The following is a 21,838-nucleotide window of genomic DNA, read 5'->3' as shown; positions in this document are numbered from 1 at the left end:
CGCGTGTCCATTGTGACAGGCTGTTAGGCCTGAGCGGAAGGGCAGTTTCTCACTGCCAATCCATCCATTCAGCAAGTTCTGCCCCAATGGACCTCTTTCTTTCTTTCCCCTCTCTCTCTCTCTCTCTCTCTCTCTCTCTCTCTCTCTCTCTTCCCCTCTCACTCTCTCTTGATTTCTTTAGACACACAAATACACACACTCCCCCAGGCTCTTGGCAGACCTCCTATTCTCAACAAATCAGGGGATAAAGCAAACTGCTGGCCACACCATGAAGTTCTGAAGGAATGCTGTAGAACCCCCCCCCCCCCCTACTACTACTACTACTACTACTACTACTACTACAACTAGTTCTTGTCCTATCATACTGTATACTATAGATGTTTATCACACAAAAACTACTTGTTGGATGAGAAGGCTAGGCTTCATCAGATTATCCCATATTGCTCATAAAGAATTACTCATGAAGTCAACGATTGGTAAAATGTTTAAGCCGTACTGCACATTTAAAATTTGTAATTACATTGTATTCAACTGTCCCTGTACAATTTGTTTTGTGCAACTGTGGTGCTATCCAAAGTATTCACAATGATGGTTTCTTCCTTTGGGATCCATATCAGAAACCCAGCACAACTGGGTAATTACATAAATGGAAGACGAGAAAAATCATTTCAGTTATGTAACAGCACTTCAAACACCTCATTCAATTTTTTTCCTATTAATCATTTAATCATTATCAGACTTCATTTTTCTTCCATCATTTTCACATTAAGATTTATAAGACAAGGGCCCTCTCTTTCACCTGGCCTAATCAAGAAAAGCGTTCAGTCTTATTACTGATCTTATCATTTAATGCGGCCTGTAAGTGACTCCGGCCACTGTGTAGCCTCCAGGTGCTTGCCTCAGATTTAAATTATTCTGGGGAATGGATTATAAAATGACCCGCATTTTAAGATGGGACGTGCCTGGCTTCCCATTGTGGTTCACAATGAAACTAATTAACAAAAGTAATATTTTAATGCCGGGAGTTTATCCAGCACCACCGGCACTCATATCCACAGATGACAACTCAGTTGGGGAGATGTGCACACAGAGAAGTGGGCTTATTTAGTAATACCCGCTTAAAGGTAGAAAGAAAGTAAGAATTTGAGCCCTGCGAGTCAGGTTTCACACAGTCTGTCAGTGCTGCTACGCATACTTTTCATGGCTGCGTATGTCAACGAGACACAGAGAGAGATCATGTGTGGTTCAGTCTATCATTCTTCTTTTTATCTCTCTGTCTGTCCTTCATTCTCACTGTTTCTCCAGCAAGACTTCTGCCTGTCTCTGTCTTTGTGTGTCTGTCTGCTTGTCTTTCTGTCTCTGTCTTTGTGTGTGTGTCTGTCTGTCTGCTTGTCTTTCTGTCTCTGTCTTTGTGTGTGTCTGTCTGTCTGCTTGTCTTTCTGTCTCTGGATGCCAGCTGGTTCATGGATGGTGCAGTGTGCCACGCCTGCCAAGCATTCAGAAAACCATTAGCCTAGAGTCGCAGTGTTTCTGTCTGTCTGTCTGTCTGTCTGTCTGTCTGTCTGTCTGTCTGTCTGTCTGTCTGTCTGTCTGTCTGCCTCTCTCTCTCTCTCTCTGCAGCTGTAAAACTTGTTGTTCCGCTGTGAAATGATCTGTAATTCCGTGGGGTTTGCATAGCAGTGTTTGATGCATGTTGTTATGCAGTGACTCACTTGCAGACACAGGCGTTAGTACTGTGTCACTATGCCAGGGATCTCACTGTGGTTTGAAATGGTCTCCTTTACAATAAATCGATGTGCGATTATAAACGGTAATAATTAAAATGAACGCAATTCTGTAATTTGATGATGACAATATTCAAACGGTGGGTCAATTATGTTTGTAAAATAGTTTCATTATGGATTGAATTTAAATATTGTGTGTGTGTGTGTGTGTGTGTGTGTGTGTGTGTGTGTGTGTGTGTGTGTGTGTGTGTGTGTGTGTGTGTGTGTGTGTGTGTGTGTGTGTGTGTGTGTGTGTGTGTGTGTGCGCACACATCCACACGCACAAGTGTGCGTTTGCGTTCCTCGTGCCCATCTGCAGTTTCCACTAACCCCACAGAGTCTTTGATAGCAGCCCATGCAGAGCAAGAGACACAGACCAGTGCTTCCTTCTAATGAGCAGACTGTTGTTTGTCTGCCGAAGGGACTCTGCCTTAGGGCTGGAACACTTTTATGAACTAATTAAGCACTAAAGTTCATGTCTTAAGACTGAATGAATGAATGAATGAATGACTGAATGAATGAATGAATTCAAATAGGAGTCATAAAAAGCCACTGTGAAAAGAAAATTGAATTGCATCTTTCCATCCCTGTCTCTCATTCAGTGGTGGAAATTAACGTATATCAATTAAATGTATATTAATTAAGTATATTTACTCAAGTATTGTACTTAAGTACAATTTACTTGTACTTTACTACATCTCAAATGCAAATGTTGTACTTTTTAATCCACTACATTTATTTTAATACTTTAGATACAATTTACTTAGATTTAGATTATTAGTACAAAACATACTGTACATTATCCAATTAAGCCTTATAATATGTTTCGTCTATTCAGAAATAGCTAATCAAGCTCACAACGTACATCTGCTACTTTTGAAAAAGTTTGACAGTTTTTTTAAAGATATTTTTTAGGCTTTTTCTGCCTTTATTGATATGATGGTGGGCAGACAGGAAATGGGGAGAGAGATGGGGGGGTGACACACAGCAAAGGTTGTCAGGGTCGGGTGTCGAACCTGCGACACACTGTCAAGTTAGATTACCAGCAAATGCAGTATGCGCCTGGACCGCTAGGCCAGTGGGTGCCCCATGGTTGACAGTTTTTTAAACATCTTGAAAAACAAGCTCATTCATAGTGAGTTTTGCTTTTGATACGTATATTTTGATGCCAATACCTTTGTAGTTTTACCCGAGTGAAATTTGGATTAGGACTTTTTGGATTACAGGAGTATTTCTACACTGTGGTATTGCTACTTTTACTCAAGTAACAAATATTTCCTCCACCGCTGCTTTCACTTGTGTTGGACAGCCTAATTGGAGCCAAGTCGAGTTAAAATGTGTAGTGTCTGCTGACCCTGAAAGAAGCTATTTGCCGTTAATAGATGATAATTATACTTCCTGTTGCCCTGGCATAGTCCAGATGGAAGTGGAGATAGTACTGTCATGTTGAGTTTGGCACTTAGATGTAGATCGTTCCCATGTTGACTTTACAGATATCAGGTCTGAGGAAACAAAGGCTTCCCAAGTGACATTTATAGGGAGAAGAGAGTCAATATTTGACATTTGTGGACCTTAGAATTATTATGAGGCCGCTCCAGTGGATATTCACAGTCTTAGCACAGATTGATTTAAAAGTCAAACAGCACTTGCTCCATTCCAAACTGCACTCACAGATGTATTCTAAAATGGCACCTACTAGTATGGCGTATTTGAATCAAGATAATACAGAAATCCTACTTTACATTTCACTGGGTTACAAGAATACTGTAATGTCAAATGTTTTCAATTGCATTTCACCAGGTCTCCAAATCTCTTAATTTCTTTCCCTGTCACCTGGTTTTGACTTGTGGATACTGCAAAAACTAACTCAATCGCAAACATTCAAATGTCCATCAGCAGTTTATTTTTCCTCCCTGCTTTGAGGATCCAGCCATAGAAGCTGGATTGGCAGGCAGAGCTGCTGTCAGCAGGCTGAGGCAGCAGCGTCTCTGTCACCTGTTCCGCTCCGCAGCCGGCTGCTTCTCCTGTGATAAGGGCCCAGTTTATTCTAGGGGCTGAAAATACAGGCCTCGGCTTGGCCGTCTGCCGATCGGGCCGGTCTGTGTGTCTGTCTCCTCCTGTGGCGGAAACTGCACTCGATATTCCCTGCTGTCAATCACGGGCAAGCCCAGACGAGCTTGTTTGTTAATGTCTTTCTCATGTGGCTGAGTGAAATCGCATCAAATGTAGTTCATTTTAGGCCTAACTCTGTTTCATATAAAATGTGTATGATTGCATTTTTTTTTTAATGCAGCCTGCATTTATTTATGATGAGAACAGGCCTCACTATGGGAAACGCGTTACCCTAACAAATGAAATACTGACGTGCAAAAATAGGTTTAAAAACAAAAATAAAAATAAATAATACATCATACTTGTAAGGTAGAGAAGACAGACAATCTATTCTCTTGAATACATGGATGAATGAGTAAACAAGTGAATCGATGAATGAACCAATGAGGGTATAGGCTACAGTATGAATCAATGACTGACTGAATGAATGCTGCATTAGCAGCTTTCACCTCATTCTTCAGAACGCGGTGACAAATCAAGGAATGCCAGCTGTTGGCCTCGTCCTCCTCTATCTCAGGAGATGAATTATGTTAAATCAGTGATGCCAACATCAGCCTCCGGCAGGATGATTGATCTAACTGAGATGGGCAAGGCTCCATTAGGAAACAAAAAGCTTGTTTTCATCCAGCAAGCAGTCTTTCTCTCTCCCTCTTTCTCTTGCTCCCTCTCCATAGTGCAGTGTAAGCACAGCTGTCTGAAAGCAGAATGAGGGATGGACGTGTCCGTCAAGCACATAGAGCCAAGCGCAGGGACTTGGAGAGAGAGGGAGGGTGGAGACCGGGGCAAAGCGAGGAACCAAAGGGAGACATGGTCCGGCACCTCTGGTGGTGATACAGGGAACCTGGGTGTGGTTTCGCTACCTGTGCACACTCAGGGAACCTCTGTAGTAGTGTTGATTTTGACAGCAAATGTTTTATTCCGTTTTAGTCATAGTCTTTTGAATCAAATTCCATTTAGTTTTAGTCATATTTTAGTCATCTGAAATGTTTAACTGTTAGTCTAGTTGACTAAATATCATAAGATTAGTCGACTAAATCTACAGTTGATTTAGTCGACTAAAATGTATTTCGGTGGGCATTGATGGCGTCGTAATGGCTGATTTTACACTTGGTGGCATGCTGAAAATAGCCGATCTACAAGCTCACAACGTGTCGCGGCACAACGTGTTGTGAGCTTGTACATCTACTATTTTCTGTGCGCAACACCTGAGCTCAACCAAGCATAAAATGAGTTGTCTTTTAGTTCTACTGGATCTCATCTCCACTATTCCCTACCTAACATTTTAGTTTCTATTTGTTGACAAAATTGTCAATATATTTAGTCCTAGTTTTAGTCATCATAGCTTAGTTTTTATTTAGTTTTCATCAGTGAAAAAAAGGTAGTCGTCGAACATTTTTCGTCATAGTTTTAGTCGACGAAATCAACACTGCTCTATAGCCATTGTACATCTGGCAGTGCCACTGGACATTGGCCTCTGAGTGAGTTTACTTTTTGAAGTTAACTTATGCAGTTTGCTGGCTAAGGTCCAATCTGCTTGGTATTTTTGTCTTCATCGAGACAGATGGAAGGAGGGCTGTGAGTGGAACGGTGCTGGGAGGGCACAGGAGGAAGTGTTCAAGCAGGATTCCTGCAGGCCAGCATGTGGCCAATTGTGATGAACCACTCTGCCATTGAAGGACACAACTCACATCCATTGCATTCCATTACATAAATAAATCTGAGGTGGCAGTGGCTCTAAGTGTTTAACCACGTAAACACTATAATTCATTGTACGACTGAAAGCGAAAATAGCTACAAAGCTACAAGCTCACAATGCGTGAAGTATGTTAAATTTGTTGGTGTACATTGACTGACTTTACTGATTTGTCAAGGTTATAGATTATCACAATAGACTTTACACAGAATGACAGCAAAATCACAAACATAATAAATTCTATTATAAATAATACTTTATTTTGTCATTGGATGGGGGACCAGGACCATATAATATACAGCAAGGACTTTAATTCTTAAACACTTACTGTAGACAACAAAAGACGCATATATTTGGATGGCCCACCTGTTGAGTCTGACCAACTGTACTGAAATCATCCACTTAAATTGTGTCAGAATTATTGTTATTATTATGGTACCTACCTGACATATACAGTACTTGGCAAACCACATTGTAACAGTACCTGGTACATATATCATCCTCTAGTATGAATGTGTAAAATAAGCATCATCCCTGCCTTGGGACTAGACTGCTCTGCCATTCCTCTGTTAAATGAATCCACTTACTATATGGCTACATGCTGTCTTGTTTCAGAAGCGAGTCATCACTCCAAAGGTGTCTGGTAAGCAAAATATTGTGATGAATGGAATGGGATGATACAAGCAGAATAGTGTCCCGGTCTGTCAGAGGGACTGCTGAGAAAAGTGTGGGCCCTGGCAAAAGTGGAGCAGTTTGCCCCTGAATTGGATTCAATCAGGGGCCACCACAGCCAGACAGAGAGAGAGACAGACAGAGAGACAGACAGACAGACAGACAGACAGACAGACAGTGGGGTTTGATACAGTAGGGGCCACGGAGATTGGATAAAATGAGGATGAAATAGATTCAGGCAGACAATATAGAGGTGTCACAGATAGAGAAAGAGCTTGCTGGCAGATGGTCCCTGAGGAATCCTTCCAGAGATGATATGCGAGAACCACTCAGGCTTTTAAATATAGAGTGCATTTGAATAAAAAAAGTACTTTCTTTTTTGTTGAAAGGAATCAAATAATATCATCACTGTGGCTCTGAAAAATAAGATTGAATGTGAATCTTTTATTTTTCAGATACATTTTACTATATATGCTGTACAGTATGTCCACAAGCGCTTGCAGACATGCAGATTGTAACCCAAGCAATACTTGAAGCCGAAGCCGTGCTGAAAATATTTACAGGATCAAGGCAGCCTCCAGCTTGCACATTTGAACAGTAGAGGGAAATTAAAATGGGAATTTTGCAGAATCCACCGAGCACACCAAACACAGCTGTTAAATAAGATGTCAACCAAAATTATTCTCTGAGTCTAGCCTGTGTTGTCCAATGTGGGTCCAGAAATAGCAATGCACATCTCCAAGCAGCTCTCTTAAGTCTCTCTGTGTCTGCTTATATCAGCCCTCCCTTACCATCCCCAGCCTCTTTCTCCTGGCCATAATCCCCGAGGCTACTGTTAAGATTGCTCCTCAGTTCTTTGTACCCCGATAACAAAAAGTTCAACGCTATGAAATGAGCTAAGATGTGAGGCAAGTGGTGTAGTCAGCTTCCTTTCTTCTCATGCATTCTATGCCTCCTTTTTCTTCCTCCTGTGTTTCTTCCCATTAAAGCCTCATTTATACCTCGGTGTGCGACGGTGTCTCATGCTCAAAATATCCGATCTACAAGCTCACAACGCATCGAGGATGCGCCTCATTGTGAGCTTGCAGATCTGCTATTTATGGCGCGAGACACTGCCGTACGACGGAGCGTACGTTACGCATTAGCCTGTGCACAGTGACATTCTTTGTCTGAAGGACACTGGCGTTCATCCAAAAGCTTCCACCGGGCCGGCCCAGCCGTTTAATTGAAACCGTAAAAGAACTTTCTCTGGCACAAAAGCCCTTATGTGGGCTTTGTCGCAATTAGATTGACCAGAAAGGCCAGCGAACCTGATAAAAAGGGATTAGGAGAAATGTATTGCTGGGATATTATGTTTAGTGTGACACAGGAGGCTGTAGAGAAATTAGTAAGGGCTGACCCTTCCTGGGTTGGTCCAGCAAAAGGATCATTGATTAATGAAGTGGTCAAAGGCTATGTTTCCCCCCCATGGCTTACCGACCAATTGTACTACAAAAACTGTTGGACATTTTTGTATCATGGGCACATTTCAGTGGCAGACACGATAACACTAAAACTACTGTACTGTACTCGCCTGCTGTAGCCTGACACACAGCACTCTGAAATGGTTGGATGGAACTTCATTATATGAAATGGCCTATTGTGGAAACGCATCACAACACTGAAATGCAGAGGAGTGTTTACCCAATAACGTTGTAAGGCAATCTTGCTGTATGTCTTATTATTCTCTCTCTCTCTCTCTCTCTCTCTCACTCTCTCTCTCTCTCTCTCTCTCTTTATTTCACACACACACACACACACACACACACACACACACACACACACACACACACACACACACACACACACACACACACACACACACACACACACACACACACACACACACACTTCACAGAACAAAGACTCATCCCTACCCCATGCTGAATCAGGCAAGCAGAGCAGGCATCCTTCCATCTACCCACTCATAGAATCAATCAATCAATCAATCAATCAATCAATCAATCAATCAATCAATCAATCAATCTAGTGTCTAGTCAGTGAATCTCTTTATCTGTCCATCCCATTTTATCATTTGTTACCAAATACTGTATAGCAATTAATTGAATAGCACTTGCATTCATTTAACACAATGCAAAAGTACATTTAGTTTTTCTTGTTTTGTCTTCATATTTTTTTAAATATTACTTCATATTATTATCATATTATATACAGTATACCATGTATGATATGTCCTCTGATTGATGCAGTTTGTCCACACATCATTTGAAAGAGCCAATATTAATGATGGAAAGAAAGCATCTAATGGCCACTTGGTGGTATACATATTGGAAACTAATTCAGCTAATTCTTTTTTATGAATCGACTTTACGGTGACATGATTTCAGCGCCACCGCTACACAGAATGCAGCGGGTTTACTTAACGTGGATTAGATTAAGTCTTGCCGCTGTGAAACCACAGGTTATTCTCAGCTCCATCACAGCTCTGTCCTCGATTCCAAAGCACTCCACTCTAAAATAGACAACCAAATAGAGCGATGCTACTATATACATCTGAGGGCTGACTTGTGTCTCTAGTGGAATTAAGCCTGATTTATACGACACTGTATGACCGCGTCGCTTCCCGCCAAGAGCAGATCTACAGACATTTTGTGAGCAACATGGTTGTATGGGCGGAGTATGAATGAAGCTTTACAAAGATCATGCAGTTAAAATGGGTTTGCTGTTATAGTCAGCCGCAGTGGATGAGATAAAGCAGTGGTTCTCAAACCTTTTCATGTCAAGGACCCCCAAATTGATATGTATTTGGCCGCGGACCCCCTTCAGATTTTTTTTGTGCCAGGGACCCCCAGAAGAGAAGATTTGTGTCAAAGAAATTAAACATTTTCAAGATTTTCAAATCATTTTCAAGATTTTTTATTTTTTTAATAGCCAACATATACATGGATAAAGTGATTAAAATTTGTGTGATAGCTGGGTACCCCCTGAACACCCTGAACCCTCCCAAGGACCCCTGGGGGTCCCCGGACCCCACTTTGAGAACCACTGAGATAAAGCATTCGCAGTATTGACAAAGGTGTATGAGATTAAATGTCTGCCTCTTGTCACTTGCATTGGGCTCTTGAATCACTTTTTATGTGTTACTTTTATGGATGACTTTCATGGGGTGGATTCGATTTTCCAGGAGATCCAAAATGTCTAGTTGATGTGGACATCCAACATAATGTATATTTTTGTTTTAACAATCGTGATCCTATTGATGATTTAAATAACGATCTTCTAACAACTTGATTTTAATTTCATCCTCTTCCTCTCCACACAGGTCCTGATGGAAGCAACTCATCATCAGAACAGAAAACGGAACGGAGAACCCTTCTATAAACACTGCCCCTCAGTGGGCAGAAAACAGCACTTCATCTATGCTGCTCTGTCTCACTGTCATCCCAGTTAGAACTTGATTTCTCATTATTTAACACACTATACCACAGAGGCAGCTGAGAAGGTAAGTATACAGTACTGGTTAGGTGACATTGTAGGTATACTGTACTTCAATGTTGCTATATATTCCAGACAGTGAGCTTGTACATCTGCTATTTATTTTTTAATTGAAAAATCTTGAAAGTCTGAGAACTACTGAAGGCATTTGTAGAATCAAATTAAGAATTTGTAGAATTTGTAGAATTTCAAAACTATTTAAAAAAAAGTAGTAGATCTACAAGCTCACAGTGCGTGCCACGCTGCGAGCTTGTACATCTGCTATTTTTGAACATTCTTTGAAAAATCTTTAAAGTCTGAGAACTACAGTACTGATTTAGAAGGCACTTTAGAATCGGCCCGAGGTCTTAATGGGATAAACTGTACTGTAGCCTTCAGCCTGTCTAGTCGATTGTTCTGGTCCTGTTCAACCGTGTGGTGGTCCCTGTGCTCCTTGGTGGGGCTCTGGTTCCGTTCTACCCTGGTGGTTCTCGTGGTCCTTGGTGGGGCGGGTCAGCTGGTGTTGTGAATCAGGCCGATGAAGTGTCAGACACGGCTTCTTCACAACACCAGGGTTCCTCCCCACCGCACACACACACTCTGCTGCACGCTGGGATACGACACGCACACATCCTGCCGGAGAGGACAGTACTGTCTGCCACATGGGGCTTCTGAAGCCTCCATTGTTTGCTAATTGTCAGCCAACGTATAGCGAGGGAATATAACAACAAGGCCACCAGTCTGTCACGTTACTACAAACAATAGGACCCTTACAGTGTGCATCCTTTGTATTTGACATGTGCTGGAATTGTTATATTATCAAATAAATACTCTCTAAATGTGATAATAGTCTACGTTTCTTTTTTTTTTTGCATAATTAAAACGAGATGTTGGTGTAGTTCATGTTGCATTGTAGTGCTAGATCACATACAGTACGTATCATTGAGTATGTATACAGTATTTAACATAAAATTATGTCATATGAATTGTGAATGAATTATTTTTCAACTAATGTGAGGCACCTCAGGAAATAAGTGCAGTCACACATAACACCAGGTTTATTATTAGCAAATTCAAGTAATAGCATAAGACAATATATATTCCCATTATGTCCAAAATAATAACAGTTAGATAGGTAGGTAGGTAGGTAGGTAGATAGATAGATAGATAGATAGATAGATAGATAGATAAATACTGTAGGTAGATAGATAGATAGATAGATACTGTAGATAGATAGATAGATAGATAGATGATTGATTTGCATAAGGGAGACAGATATAGCAAGAGAAAGAAGAAAAAAAGACTAGGAATGATAGAGAACATGTGTTGTACAATACAACAGCCTTATGTCAGCCAGAACTCACTGCATCGCTGGCTGGAATGTTAGGAAGTCACACGAACAACGTTGTGACACGCAAATAACAGCGAAACCGCAGTGTTAACTGCCTTGATGCTGGAGATGAGAGCACACCGCTATGATCACACACTCTTCTTAATCTGGGCCACTTCATTTAGGTAGGTGATGAAAAGCTTGGTCCCTTCAATGTAGTTGTACCTGTGAGAAATGAAAGAGATATGGAAATACTGAACGACAGGGGATTTGGAAAAATGAGAGGCTGTGACACAGTGTTTAAACTCCACAGTAATATCTTTGGTCCTTGTCTCATCCAATAGCTGCTGGTGAAAAGGCCTTAAATAAGGCTATAGAGACCCTCGCAGTCGTCGATGTGTTGCACTGGATAGCTCCCATTTGTGATGATGTAACTGTGTATATATATACGTGTATACATACTGTTGACCATTGGTTTCCCCCCTACATTCCCTCATCAAACTACAAACTTCACCTCCTGTGTTGTTCAACAACCAAGTTCCACCCATGATGGCCTAAAGAATGGCACTACATCGCTGTTATTTAGGCCCTGTGGGCACCTGAAGTGGACGTTCTGTCAGACGCAGAGATGCTCTCCTGCTCAATAACAATTTTAACAACCCACCATGTATCCCTGTGCAGCTGTATATTTCAGTTTGCTGTAGCTGTATCCGTGGTCTGTTATCTCTGGAGGCTCTCTCCCTTTTCTTATAGCGATGTTTGTTGTCAGCCGGCAGTAACTAGTCTAATATTAATGTGTCTGTGCTTGGTATTGTTCTGGTCTTATTACACGTTGCCCCAATGGCTGTGTCTGCCCTGTTTTGCTTTTGTTTTAATATATACTGTATACTGCTTTTATTCCCAAAGTTTCGGTGTACACTGTAGGCGAGCTTCTGTGCTGTTTGTTGGGATGTAGTTGCAATCTATGTTCAATGTTCCCGATCCACAGGCTTTTTTCGCCTCATGCCAGCTTGTCATCTAATCAACATTTGATGTCAACTGCTCAGCCATTAATGTAATTTCTGTTTCCAAATAGTCAAGTCATAATACCTTGTTCTATAATAGTACAATATTAATCGATTCACTGTAACATCCTTTGATCCAGAATCCTGAAATAATAAGGACAGATTATTTATTTATCTAACCATTATTTAACCAGGAAACCCTCACTGAGATTAAACATCTCTTTTAGAGAAATGCAAAAGTCTCCTCTGTATTGATCCCATCACCCTCTTTATGTCAGTGAAAATTTACTAGCTATTGCATTTGATAAATGATCTACTGTATTCATAAGATCCCGTCAAGGGAGAACCTAACTAGTTTATTTTCATAATGGCTTCAGAAGCATCTGGAATGTGACCAATATTAGCTTCAAGTACTTAACCCATTGAAACCGGGAAAGTATCTGTCTCTCATTTTAGATTTTAGCGTTGGCTATTCCAAAAAATATTTTGTTCCCCCCCCCCCCCCCCCCCGCCCCAGAAGCAAAGATTTGATTACACATGTTCGCTTTAAAAATATATATATTCAAAGATGCTCACGATTTTTCAAAAATAGACAAATACATCTAAAATGACATAGATGCGTTCCCGGTCTTAATGGGTTTAATGACAGCGGTGTCTAACCTGCTCATTTTCTCGTTCTGGGAGTGTAGCCCATCATCAAAGCCGCCGATGGGCAGCATGATGATGCTTTTCCCTGTCGCGTCCTGAAAGGTTCTGGCGATGGGGATGGTCGCTCCCTCTCGGATCAGATCAGGCTCCACGTCAAAGACTGTAGGAATTAAGGAAAGACTTGTGATCAGCACGTTATCAGTTTAGGTTGATTGACCTTATTAGCTGCAAAACCAATTCAAGTATCCTAATGAACGATGTCAATCATGTTATGGGATTTTCTATAACACGTCTGAAACTAGGTCACTACTTGGTTGTTGTGTGTGTGTGTGTATGTACAGTACTAAGAGTGCCTGTGTGTGTATGCGCACAGATATTTGCCTACTGAGGTGGGGATGGTGTGTGTGTGTGTGTGTGTGTGTGTATTTGTACGTTTTTATTGAGAAGGCGAGATGTGTGTATTTTCAGCATTTCTTTGATTTATAGCATTTGTGAATGTTAATCCAGAGCACTAGGCCTGAGGGTTTCTGGCTATATGTAAAAGAGTCCTTGGAGGCCCGGACTATTTGCCTAGCGGTCCGGGCACTGACTCTAATGTCCCGTTTCCGACGATATTTACTGCATGTCTCCCCCCATATTCATTATGCAAGTTTTCAAATGTATAAAAAATCTTTTGAAAATAGCAGCTCACAATGCGACACATTGTGAGCTTGTAGATCGGCTATTTTCAAATGGCCAAAATGTATATAGGTCTGAAGTGGTTAATGTATGTTTTGTAATAATAATACAATTCTACAAAGTAACTAGTAATTCAAGTTTTCAAATAACTGTAGTGGAGTAAAAGTACAATATTTGCCTCTGAGATGTAGTGGAGTAGAAGTAATGGAAATACTCTAGTAAAGTAAAAAATACCTCAAAATTGTCCTTAAGTACAGTACTTGAGAAAATGTACTTAGTTACTTTACACCACTGATTGTATAATATACAATCAGTGGTGTAAAGTAACATATTATACACTTATTATGTGTACGTATATGTGCAGGCGAGGCGTATATACTGCACCTTTCTTGATAGCAGTCTTTCCAGCTTCATACAATGCGTGCTTGGTGTCAGCCAGCCAGGGCTTGGCCCCAATGATCATAGTCACCTTTAGCGTATTAGGACTCTTCCTCCTAGCAAAAACTGAATGCAGGTAGTCTGTTACCTAAACAAATGAACAGAGAAGATATAAGTTACAGCACAGTTAGTCTGTGGGAGAAAACAATTTACAAACGGACCAGAAAACAACTGACAAAATGGCTAAATGTAACAGTGTATTGTTTATCAAATGATATATTTTATATTCAGAACAGAATATAAAAGTGTTGTCCAACAGATGGGACTTTTCATTTGCCGTTGCACCACAATTTACCTGTTTCTTCACCATAGCAGGCTCCATGTCTGGAACTTGTCTGATGGAGAACTTAGCAATAACCTTGGCAGGGATGACAGTCTTAGAGCCAGGAGCAGAGAAGGCTCCCTCAATACCATGGATGGTAACAGTAGGGTAGCGCCACCTATGGGCCAACAAGTCTACCTGGAATAGACATCAGTTATATGTGCATGCGCACAAACACCATATTTTCATATTCATACATTTACATTACAGATAGACTGCAACATATTAATTGCGACAATTCTTTTGGGCATTTCTGAATTTGTTTTTTATTATCCTCACCTGCCATTTATAAATTACAAACTTGTCCTTGGCCATTCAATATTTCCCCCCCCAATTAAATTAGATTTTAGCTACGGTATATAAATTATATAGCACATTGATTGGCTATGCTAAAATAGCAGATATACAAGCTCATAGCGCGTCACGATGAGCTTGTAGATCTGCTATTTTTGAAAAATCGTGACCATCTCCATATAATGATTTCCAGTGTAAAAGAAAGCTGTTTTACCTTATTAGAGTACATTAGCTGGCTGACGCCGATCTTGCTCTTGTAGTCGTTGATGTCGAACTCAATGTCCTGGTACATCCTCCACTCCTCATCAGACAGGGGAGCCACAGCCTCTCTGATCCCAGGGATCAGGATCTTTCCACTGGGACTGATCAGTGTAGCTGAGGTGTGGGGAATGAAGACAGAGACCAGACAAAGTAAGATTCAAGCAGCTTTATTTGTTGAGAAAAAACACAGAGGCCAACCGGGTGCTCACAGGAGATAAAAATGTCTTAAAAGAGAATAGGCTCTATGCACAGCAGCCATATTGGACAGAAATTGGGCCCCTTCCTTGCTTCCTTCACAGGTGTTACCAATGATACTAATTAAGGATCTGTTCCATTTAGTGGTTCTCAAACTTTTTAATTTCAAGGACCCCCATAACTCTCAGAGTTACACCCCCTCAAGGAACTATGAGGGTCCCTGGACCACACTTTGAGACCCACTAGTGTTTCTAGTGAGCCAACATGCACAATATCAGCACCCTGACTGGAACAGAGCCTTCATTAGTATCATTGGTAACACCTGTGAAGGAAGTAAGAAGAGGCCCAATTTCTCTCCAAAAATGGCTGCTGTGCATAGAGACTATTGAAGATGCTTCTAGGATCAGCGGGAATAGAAGCGGTTATAGGGTCTTCATCAGGGCGAGAACTGCAGAAGACCCTAACCGGTCAAAACATGTTGGCATTTGAGTGCTCGGATCTCCTCCTCCTTTCTACGTTTTATTTGTTACTGACTTATAGAGGTACAAGCAGCAAAATGTTGTTGGTCCCACAGATTGTGCTACTGTCCATGTAACGAAGAAGAAAATGAAATATTAAGCAATACAATAAAATAGAATGACAATAATATAAAAGATAATACATACAGATGTACAGTTATAGGACTATACCCTGATACTTAGGGACTTGTCTTAGACAGGCACAGTAACTTATCGTAATTGTTTTTATTATCTAGAGTTTCTTTTATATATATCAAGAAATTGACTTTTTTTTTTAATTAACTAAATCGATTAGTCTGACTGACCACATAAGCCCTATTTTATACTTCGAACTATATGGTGTCATGCTAAAATAGCCGGTGTAGCTCACAGTGCATCATGACGTGTTCTGAGTTTGTAGATGTGCTATTTTTTGCTACTGTATTTTTTTTATCGATTCGTTTTTATAATAGATTAAATCGATTAGTTAAATTAACCCATAAAACCGGGAAAGCATCTGTGTCATTTTAGATTTTAGCTTGTAGATCTTCTATTTTTGAAAAATCGTGAACATTTGAGCAAATCTTCAAATATAATACATTTTTCAAGCGAACATATTTAACTAAAATCTTTGCTTTTGGAGGGTCCCTGTAACAAAATATTTTGAGATGGGGTCGGCGGCCAAATACAGTACATACTGTATCAAATTGGGGGATCTTGACATGAAAACGACTCATATAGCAACATACGTTTTTCAGAAAACTATTAGGATTTAGATTTTTAGATTAGGCATTATATTAGGCATTTGTAGAACCGGCCTCGGGTCTTTTAATGGATTAACGGTTGGAAACCCTTCTTCATATACACTGCTGCATGGTGCCGACATTCAAAAGACAGAGGAGAGCTCCCAGGGCTACAGAGAGGAGACAGACACAGACTGCATTCAGTCAAGTAGATAAGAAGAGACGCACTCACCCAGAATGCCGATGAGGTCTGTCATAGGTTCAATCACTGTGCCTCCATACACGCCTGAATGTAAATCTTGCTTGGGTCCCTCTACCTGCAAACACACATGCAGGAACAGGAATATGTTGTGCTGTACTGTACTGTATGTCCTGAGGAAGGAACATGGAAGAGAACTGGTCCTATAAAAATTACAGCAACATATAACATCTAGGATTTGCTTTGTATGTTTCTCTATATGCACTGCTTTCAGGTGAATATGCACTGCACTATAATTAGTAGACATCATAAATGTAATGCTTTATAACAATAATCATAACGCCTAATAGTGCTTTAAGGATAGCATTTTATGACTTATACCGTCTCATAATACTAATTGCTGGTCACTAACTGACCTTTTCGTTTGTCCAGGATCACAGTGTATTATAATGCATGTGTGTATAATATAATATATTACACAGAAATACTTTTATAATGCATTATAATCACTGTGTTTATAAGTCAGTATACAGTAATTGGTCATTGGGTGCTTTAAGTAAAGTGATGACATTGCTGTCTGTTCACACACACGCACACGCGCGCACACACGCACGCGCACACACACACGCACGCACGCACGCGCGCGCGCGCGCGCGCGCGCACGCACGCACGCACGCACACACACACACACACACACACACACACACACACACACACACACACACACACACACACACACACACACACACACACACACACACACACACACACACACACACACACACACACCACACACCCCCACACACACACACACACACACACACACACACACACACACACACACACACACACACGCAGAATACGTAGAATAGTTAAATACACACAATTTACAAATAACTTGCCAAGAACGTGTGTAACCATACCTCAGCAAAGAAGTAACAGTTGCCTCTGGTGCCATAGGTGAGTGCGGGCCGCCTGCTGAGCCAGCCACAGTCTGAGATGATGATGAAATCCACATCAGAGAAGAAGGTGTCACGCTGGGCCAGGATCATGGCATCCAAGCCATTGGAGCCTGTCTCCTCCATCCCCTCAACTATAAACTTCACATTCACCGGCAGCTCCTGGTGGAGTAATTTAACATTTTATTTTGTACATAAACGCTCTAGACTTAGTATACTGGACCTGAGTTGGTACTTTGACAGATTTTTTCAGTTTACGCTAAATCCCATCGCCAAAAATATAGCCGATCTACAAGCTCACAAACTCACAACGTGTGAGCTTGTAGAGCGGCATTTTTTTTGCCAATGTTCCCCCCAAAAGATAAATGCCGGGGTTCAATCACATGAACATCTTGCCTGGTGATTGTAATGATATGCTGTTGGATGGAAATCTTCAAAATACCAGGTTCCCACTTGATTCTATTACAAATAAATGTATTTAATCATTTCAAAGTCAGCAGCTAGTGTAGCTAATGTGAGTGCCAACTGCAACAAAAAAAAATCTGCAAGATTCCTGCACATAATGCTTTTTGATGACCATACATATATTATATATATTACTTCCTGGTGTAGGACATATGGAAAGAGACTTTTAAATGGTTGTAATAGACTACTGCAGTGACTTTGCAGAAATTGCAGTGACTTTGCAGAAACGGTTTGGCTGATCAACCCCGATCTCTCCCTCTCCTGAAGGCATCAAGTTCCTTTCCACATCATGTCTGCAGTATTTTCCTTGTATTTAATGGTGTACACAAACATAAATAGTGGTAATCTATACAGTAAGTGTCTGCCTTGCCCGAGGGCACCTCTCTGCATTTAAAATGTTTTTCTAGACAAAGATGTTTTACAAAGTACTTTAATCTATCATTTGCTCTCAGTTAAGGTCACAGTGCCCCTTAGTGGCCATTTGTGTCCAATCCCAAAATATGCTGGAAATGCAGAATGGCATAAAAACAACAACCACAAACACAGGTTTACATTTTATCTTATGCTATGCACATAGAGTCCAGCAAGTGTAAGAGTGATGATAGAGAAATATAAAATGTAGGCCTATTGTGAATGTTTTCTGACCATGTTGAGGGCTTGGTAAGCTTCCACCGCATGCATCCAGGCTAAGACTGGTGCCTTGTTGTCTGAAGCCCCTCTTCCATACAGATTACCTGCAAACAAAATGACCCAAGATGAATGATATTCATTTGTTATACAGATGCATCATATAGTATTCTTCTATTACCAACGCCGTAATTCAGAGGTTGATATCTAAAAGCTCCTCTGTCAAGCTATCTTAATACTATTGTGTGTTTTGTGATGCTGCATTATTTTCTAAACTTCGTATAGCGCGAGTTAGTTTGCGATTAGAGAGAAGACAATCTGTAAAATGTGGTGGAGGTTTTACTAGCACTTACCATTAATGTCAGTTAAGTTGTAGGGATCTGTTGCCCAGCCATCTTCTATCTTAGCTGGCTGGACATCCACATGGCCATAGACACACACTGTGTTTTTGGTGGGGTCACTGCCAAACTGTCCAGTCACTACTTTAGGTAAGGCCAACGTCTGACCATCAGGAAGCTGAACGGACCAGAGAGATCAAAATGGTTAAAGAGGTGGTGCCATGGTTTTGCACTTTTTCAGTTTTTCATGTGTCTATGAGGTTGATAGAACTTCATTAAGCCCCCTGGTGGTGTTTTTATGGTGTTTATGTCTTCTCTGACTATTTTGAGTTTCTACCTGGAGGCTGAAACCTTGAGGGTCAAACGTGCCAATAGAAAAACTTGTTTGTGGTTTATGTGCATCATATCATGATGAACTTAACCCACACACATAAGTGGGGGGAATAAAATTACTTGAGTAGGCCTATCTGAGATCTGAAACTACATGAAGGCATTTAAAAATACATCATGTTGGAACAAAGGGGACAAAGCAACTTTGTTTTCCAGAATGAGAACGAAATAAATAATCTATTTGCGTGTCATTTTTTCCAAAATGACTATCACTTTACCTCATCAAAGTATAACTTCTGGTTCACCAGTCATTAAGGTACTCTCACACAGAGACAGACGCACGCACGCACGCACGCACGTGAAAATTGTGTGAAAACATGATCATATCATTAATTACATACAATAAATACAACTTTGGAATGATTGATCAATGACTTCTGTGTGAAATGGCTCAATCACTGACCTGTTGTACCCCAATATCCACTAGCTGCACAATCCCTCCCATTGACCTGAGCTTCTGCGCTGTCATCTCCACCATGCGGTGGAGTTCTGGCCTCTTCAGGACGTCACTGGAGTCACTCTCCACTGCCACCCAGTCACGCAGAGCCTGGAAGCAAATACCTACACATGTCCAGTACATACAAGTAATGGTCCCTTGTATTTTATTACATTTTTCTACCTTGAACTTCGTTATACTGGGTATACACTGGAATGTTTATGTTTTTGTTTTTGTTTTTGTTTTAATTGATGTGTCTGATAATCCCATGTGGGATGGGTCAAGAAATTGTCCGGATACGGAAATAAAATATTAATTCGAAATATTCATTCATAGACTGTGTTTTTGAATCACTGTAAGTTGGGCTTGTCAAACTTATTATTATTATTTTTAAATAGCCAATACAAGCAAATCTACAAAAGTAGTCAATCTACAAGCTCACAACGTGTTGCAATGCGAGCCTTCTGATTATGAGCTTATAGATCGGCTATTTTTCAATGTTTTTCATCATATTATGCTACATATTTACATATATGTCTTTAATTTTCTTGTGCAAAAAATAAATAAATGGTGTCCTGGAGTAAAGTGAACTGATATATTACTGTACCTCTACATACTCTTCTTGATGGCTGTCAACATACTGTGTCAGCTCCTCAAACTGGAATGCATGCACACCGGATATGACCAGCAGAACGGAAGGCAGCAGCAAGAGTTTCATCTGTTGAAGAAGTCAGTTTGGTACATAATGGTTCTGTATCTGCTCACCTACTCTCATGCCATAGCATTCCAGTATGGCAGAGTCAGATTATAGACAGATAAAAAGTCAAGGCCAAGGTAAACTGTCTTGCTTTGGTTGTGAGTCAAGGGGAAGGGGAAAGCTGGCCTGTTTTTGACATGCGACAGCGTAAATTCACCTTGTTCATCTACAGGGGGTTGCATATCGCACACTGGGGCTATAAATCATGTATTAAATATCATAGAAATCAAGTGGCAAGAAAGGTTACAGAAGAACCTGTGCCTTTTTTTCCCTCTTTTCTTTTATCTGCAAATTAAGTCATTACCAATTTCCTCATGTGTACTATTGTATTCCTTGTTGCTGCCAACCCCCGTTGTTGTAACATTCAGCGAAAACAGGAGATCTACAAGCTCACAACACATCACAATGCATCGCAATGCATGTAGAGTGGCACAGACCTCTGGGGGACTGCAGCCAATTAAGTCTATACTGTAGGGGTTATGTGGTTAATTAGAAACCAGGCTTTCCACAGATACTGCAGAAAGCCTGTGACACAAGGTTATCAATGGCTAATTTAAGAACTAACTTGCGACAGAGCTTATTATACAATAATAAGTGTATTGCTATAAATATTAAACTTCACCACAAACTGTATTTTTTTGTGATTAATAAAATATTTTAAGCTTATTTGTGGAAACCCTTGTGGTTTCTTACACTCTGCATTGCATAAGTCTAAAGCATTAATATAGGCTACACATTTTTCAGATAAGCACTTAAAACTTAAAACCTTTCAAACTGATTTGACGCAAGGAAAGCAAACAGATGGGGTGTGATGTCACGCACCATGCGCCACAGCCTCATCAAAGCCAAGCATAAACACCTGGTATGCACGCATATGCATGTCTTTACTTAGCCTCTAATTGGACAACAGACCAATGTTGGACAGCCACATAAGTCAGAGGCTGTACTGACTGCACTTAGTGAGCAGTGACCACTCATTGAAACCAGTTTTCAGTGAATGCTGATCTGAAAACCAGATTTTGGTTGTAAAAGTCCATGCAGAGTGCAAGAAACCACCAGGGTTTTAATTTGTAAACTTGAGAAAAAACATTTTGAGGGGGGGAGTGGGTCGTTGAACAAATGCCTAGAACTTAATGTGTAGCCTAATAAAATTTTACAGGTGGAGATAAACAAACTGGTATAATAATTTTGTGGAGGCCACATCCTTGATTGTTGCACATTTACTTAATTAAAAAGTGAAAACGAGCTCCTTGGTCCGGGTACTAACGTATAATCTGTTTCTCTGTCCAAATTAAAAAACGTGCCCATTTTTCGTTTTTTTTCTAAATTAAACCCAAAGTAAACATTTTAAATAAAGTTGTACAAAGTTGTCAATTTCATTTTCCCATTTTCCCTTCAAAAACCAAAACAAGAAAACAGAACACTGACCCGTGTTCAGTTGTCCATTATCCATGTGCACTGAAAGTCAATTGTAACTGCAGACGGCTTGTTTCATAGTTTGCTATTCATTCACATTCATCGCCAATGGAACCAACCAACCAGA

General features: G+C 40.5%; 1 protein-coding gene across 1 annotated transcript; it reads right to left on the bottom strand.

Annotated features, from left to right (window-relative positions):
• Positions 1-11,193: 11,193 nt before the first annotated feature.
• cndp1 (carnosine dipeptidase 1) lies at positions 11,194-20,256 on the bottom strand (the record flags this gene model as incomplete). The annotated part of the gene is made up of 11 exons (XM_084052510.1): positions 11,194-11,269; positions 12,709-12,856; positions 13,759-13,900; positions 14,108-14,272; positions 14,643-14,803; positions 16,357-16,441; positions 17,247-17,444; positions 18,393-18,481; positions 18,728-18,890; positions 19,506-19,649; positions 20,146-20,256. 11 exons carry the CDS (start codon positions 20,254-20,256, stop codon positions 11,194-11,196), a joined length of 1,482 nt encoding a protein of 493 aa, XP_083908636.1.
• Between the last annotated feature and the right edge of the window lie 1,582 nt (positions 20,257-21,838).

This window comes from Gymnoscopelus microlampas (genome assembly GCF_963454915.1).
Source record: "Gymnoscopelus microlampas genome assembly, chromosome: 3".
Taxonomy (NCBI): domain Eukaryota; kingdom Metazoa; phylum Chordata; class Actinopteri; order Myctophiformes; family Myctophidae; genus Gymnoscopelus; species Gymnoscopelus microlampas.
Note: the sequence above shows the minus strand (reverse complement) of the source record. Positions and strands in the feature narration are given on the sequence as shown.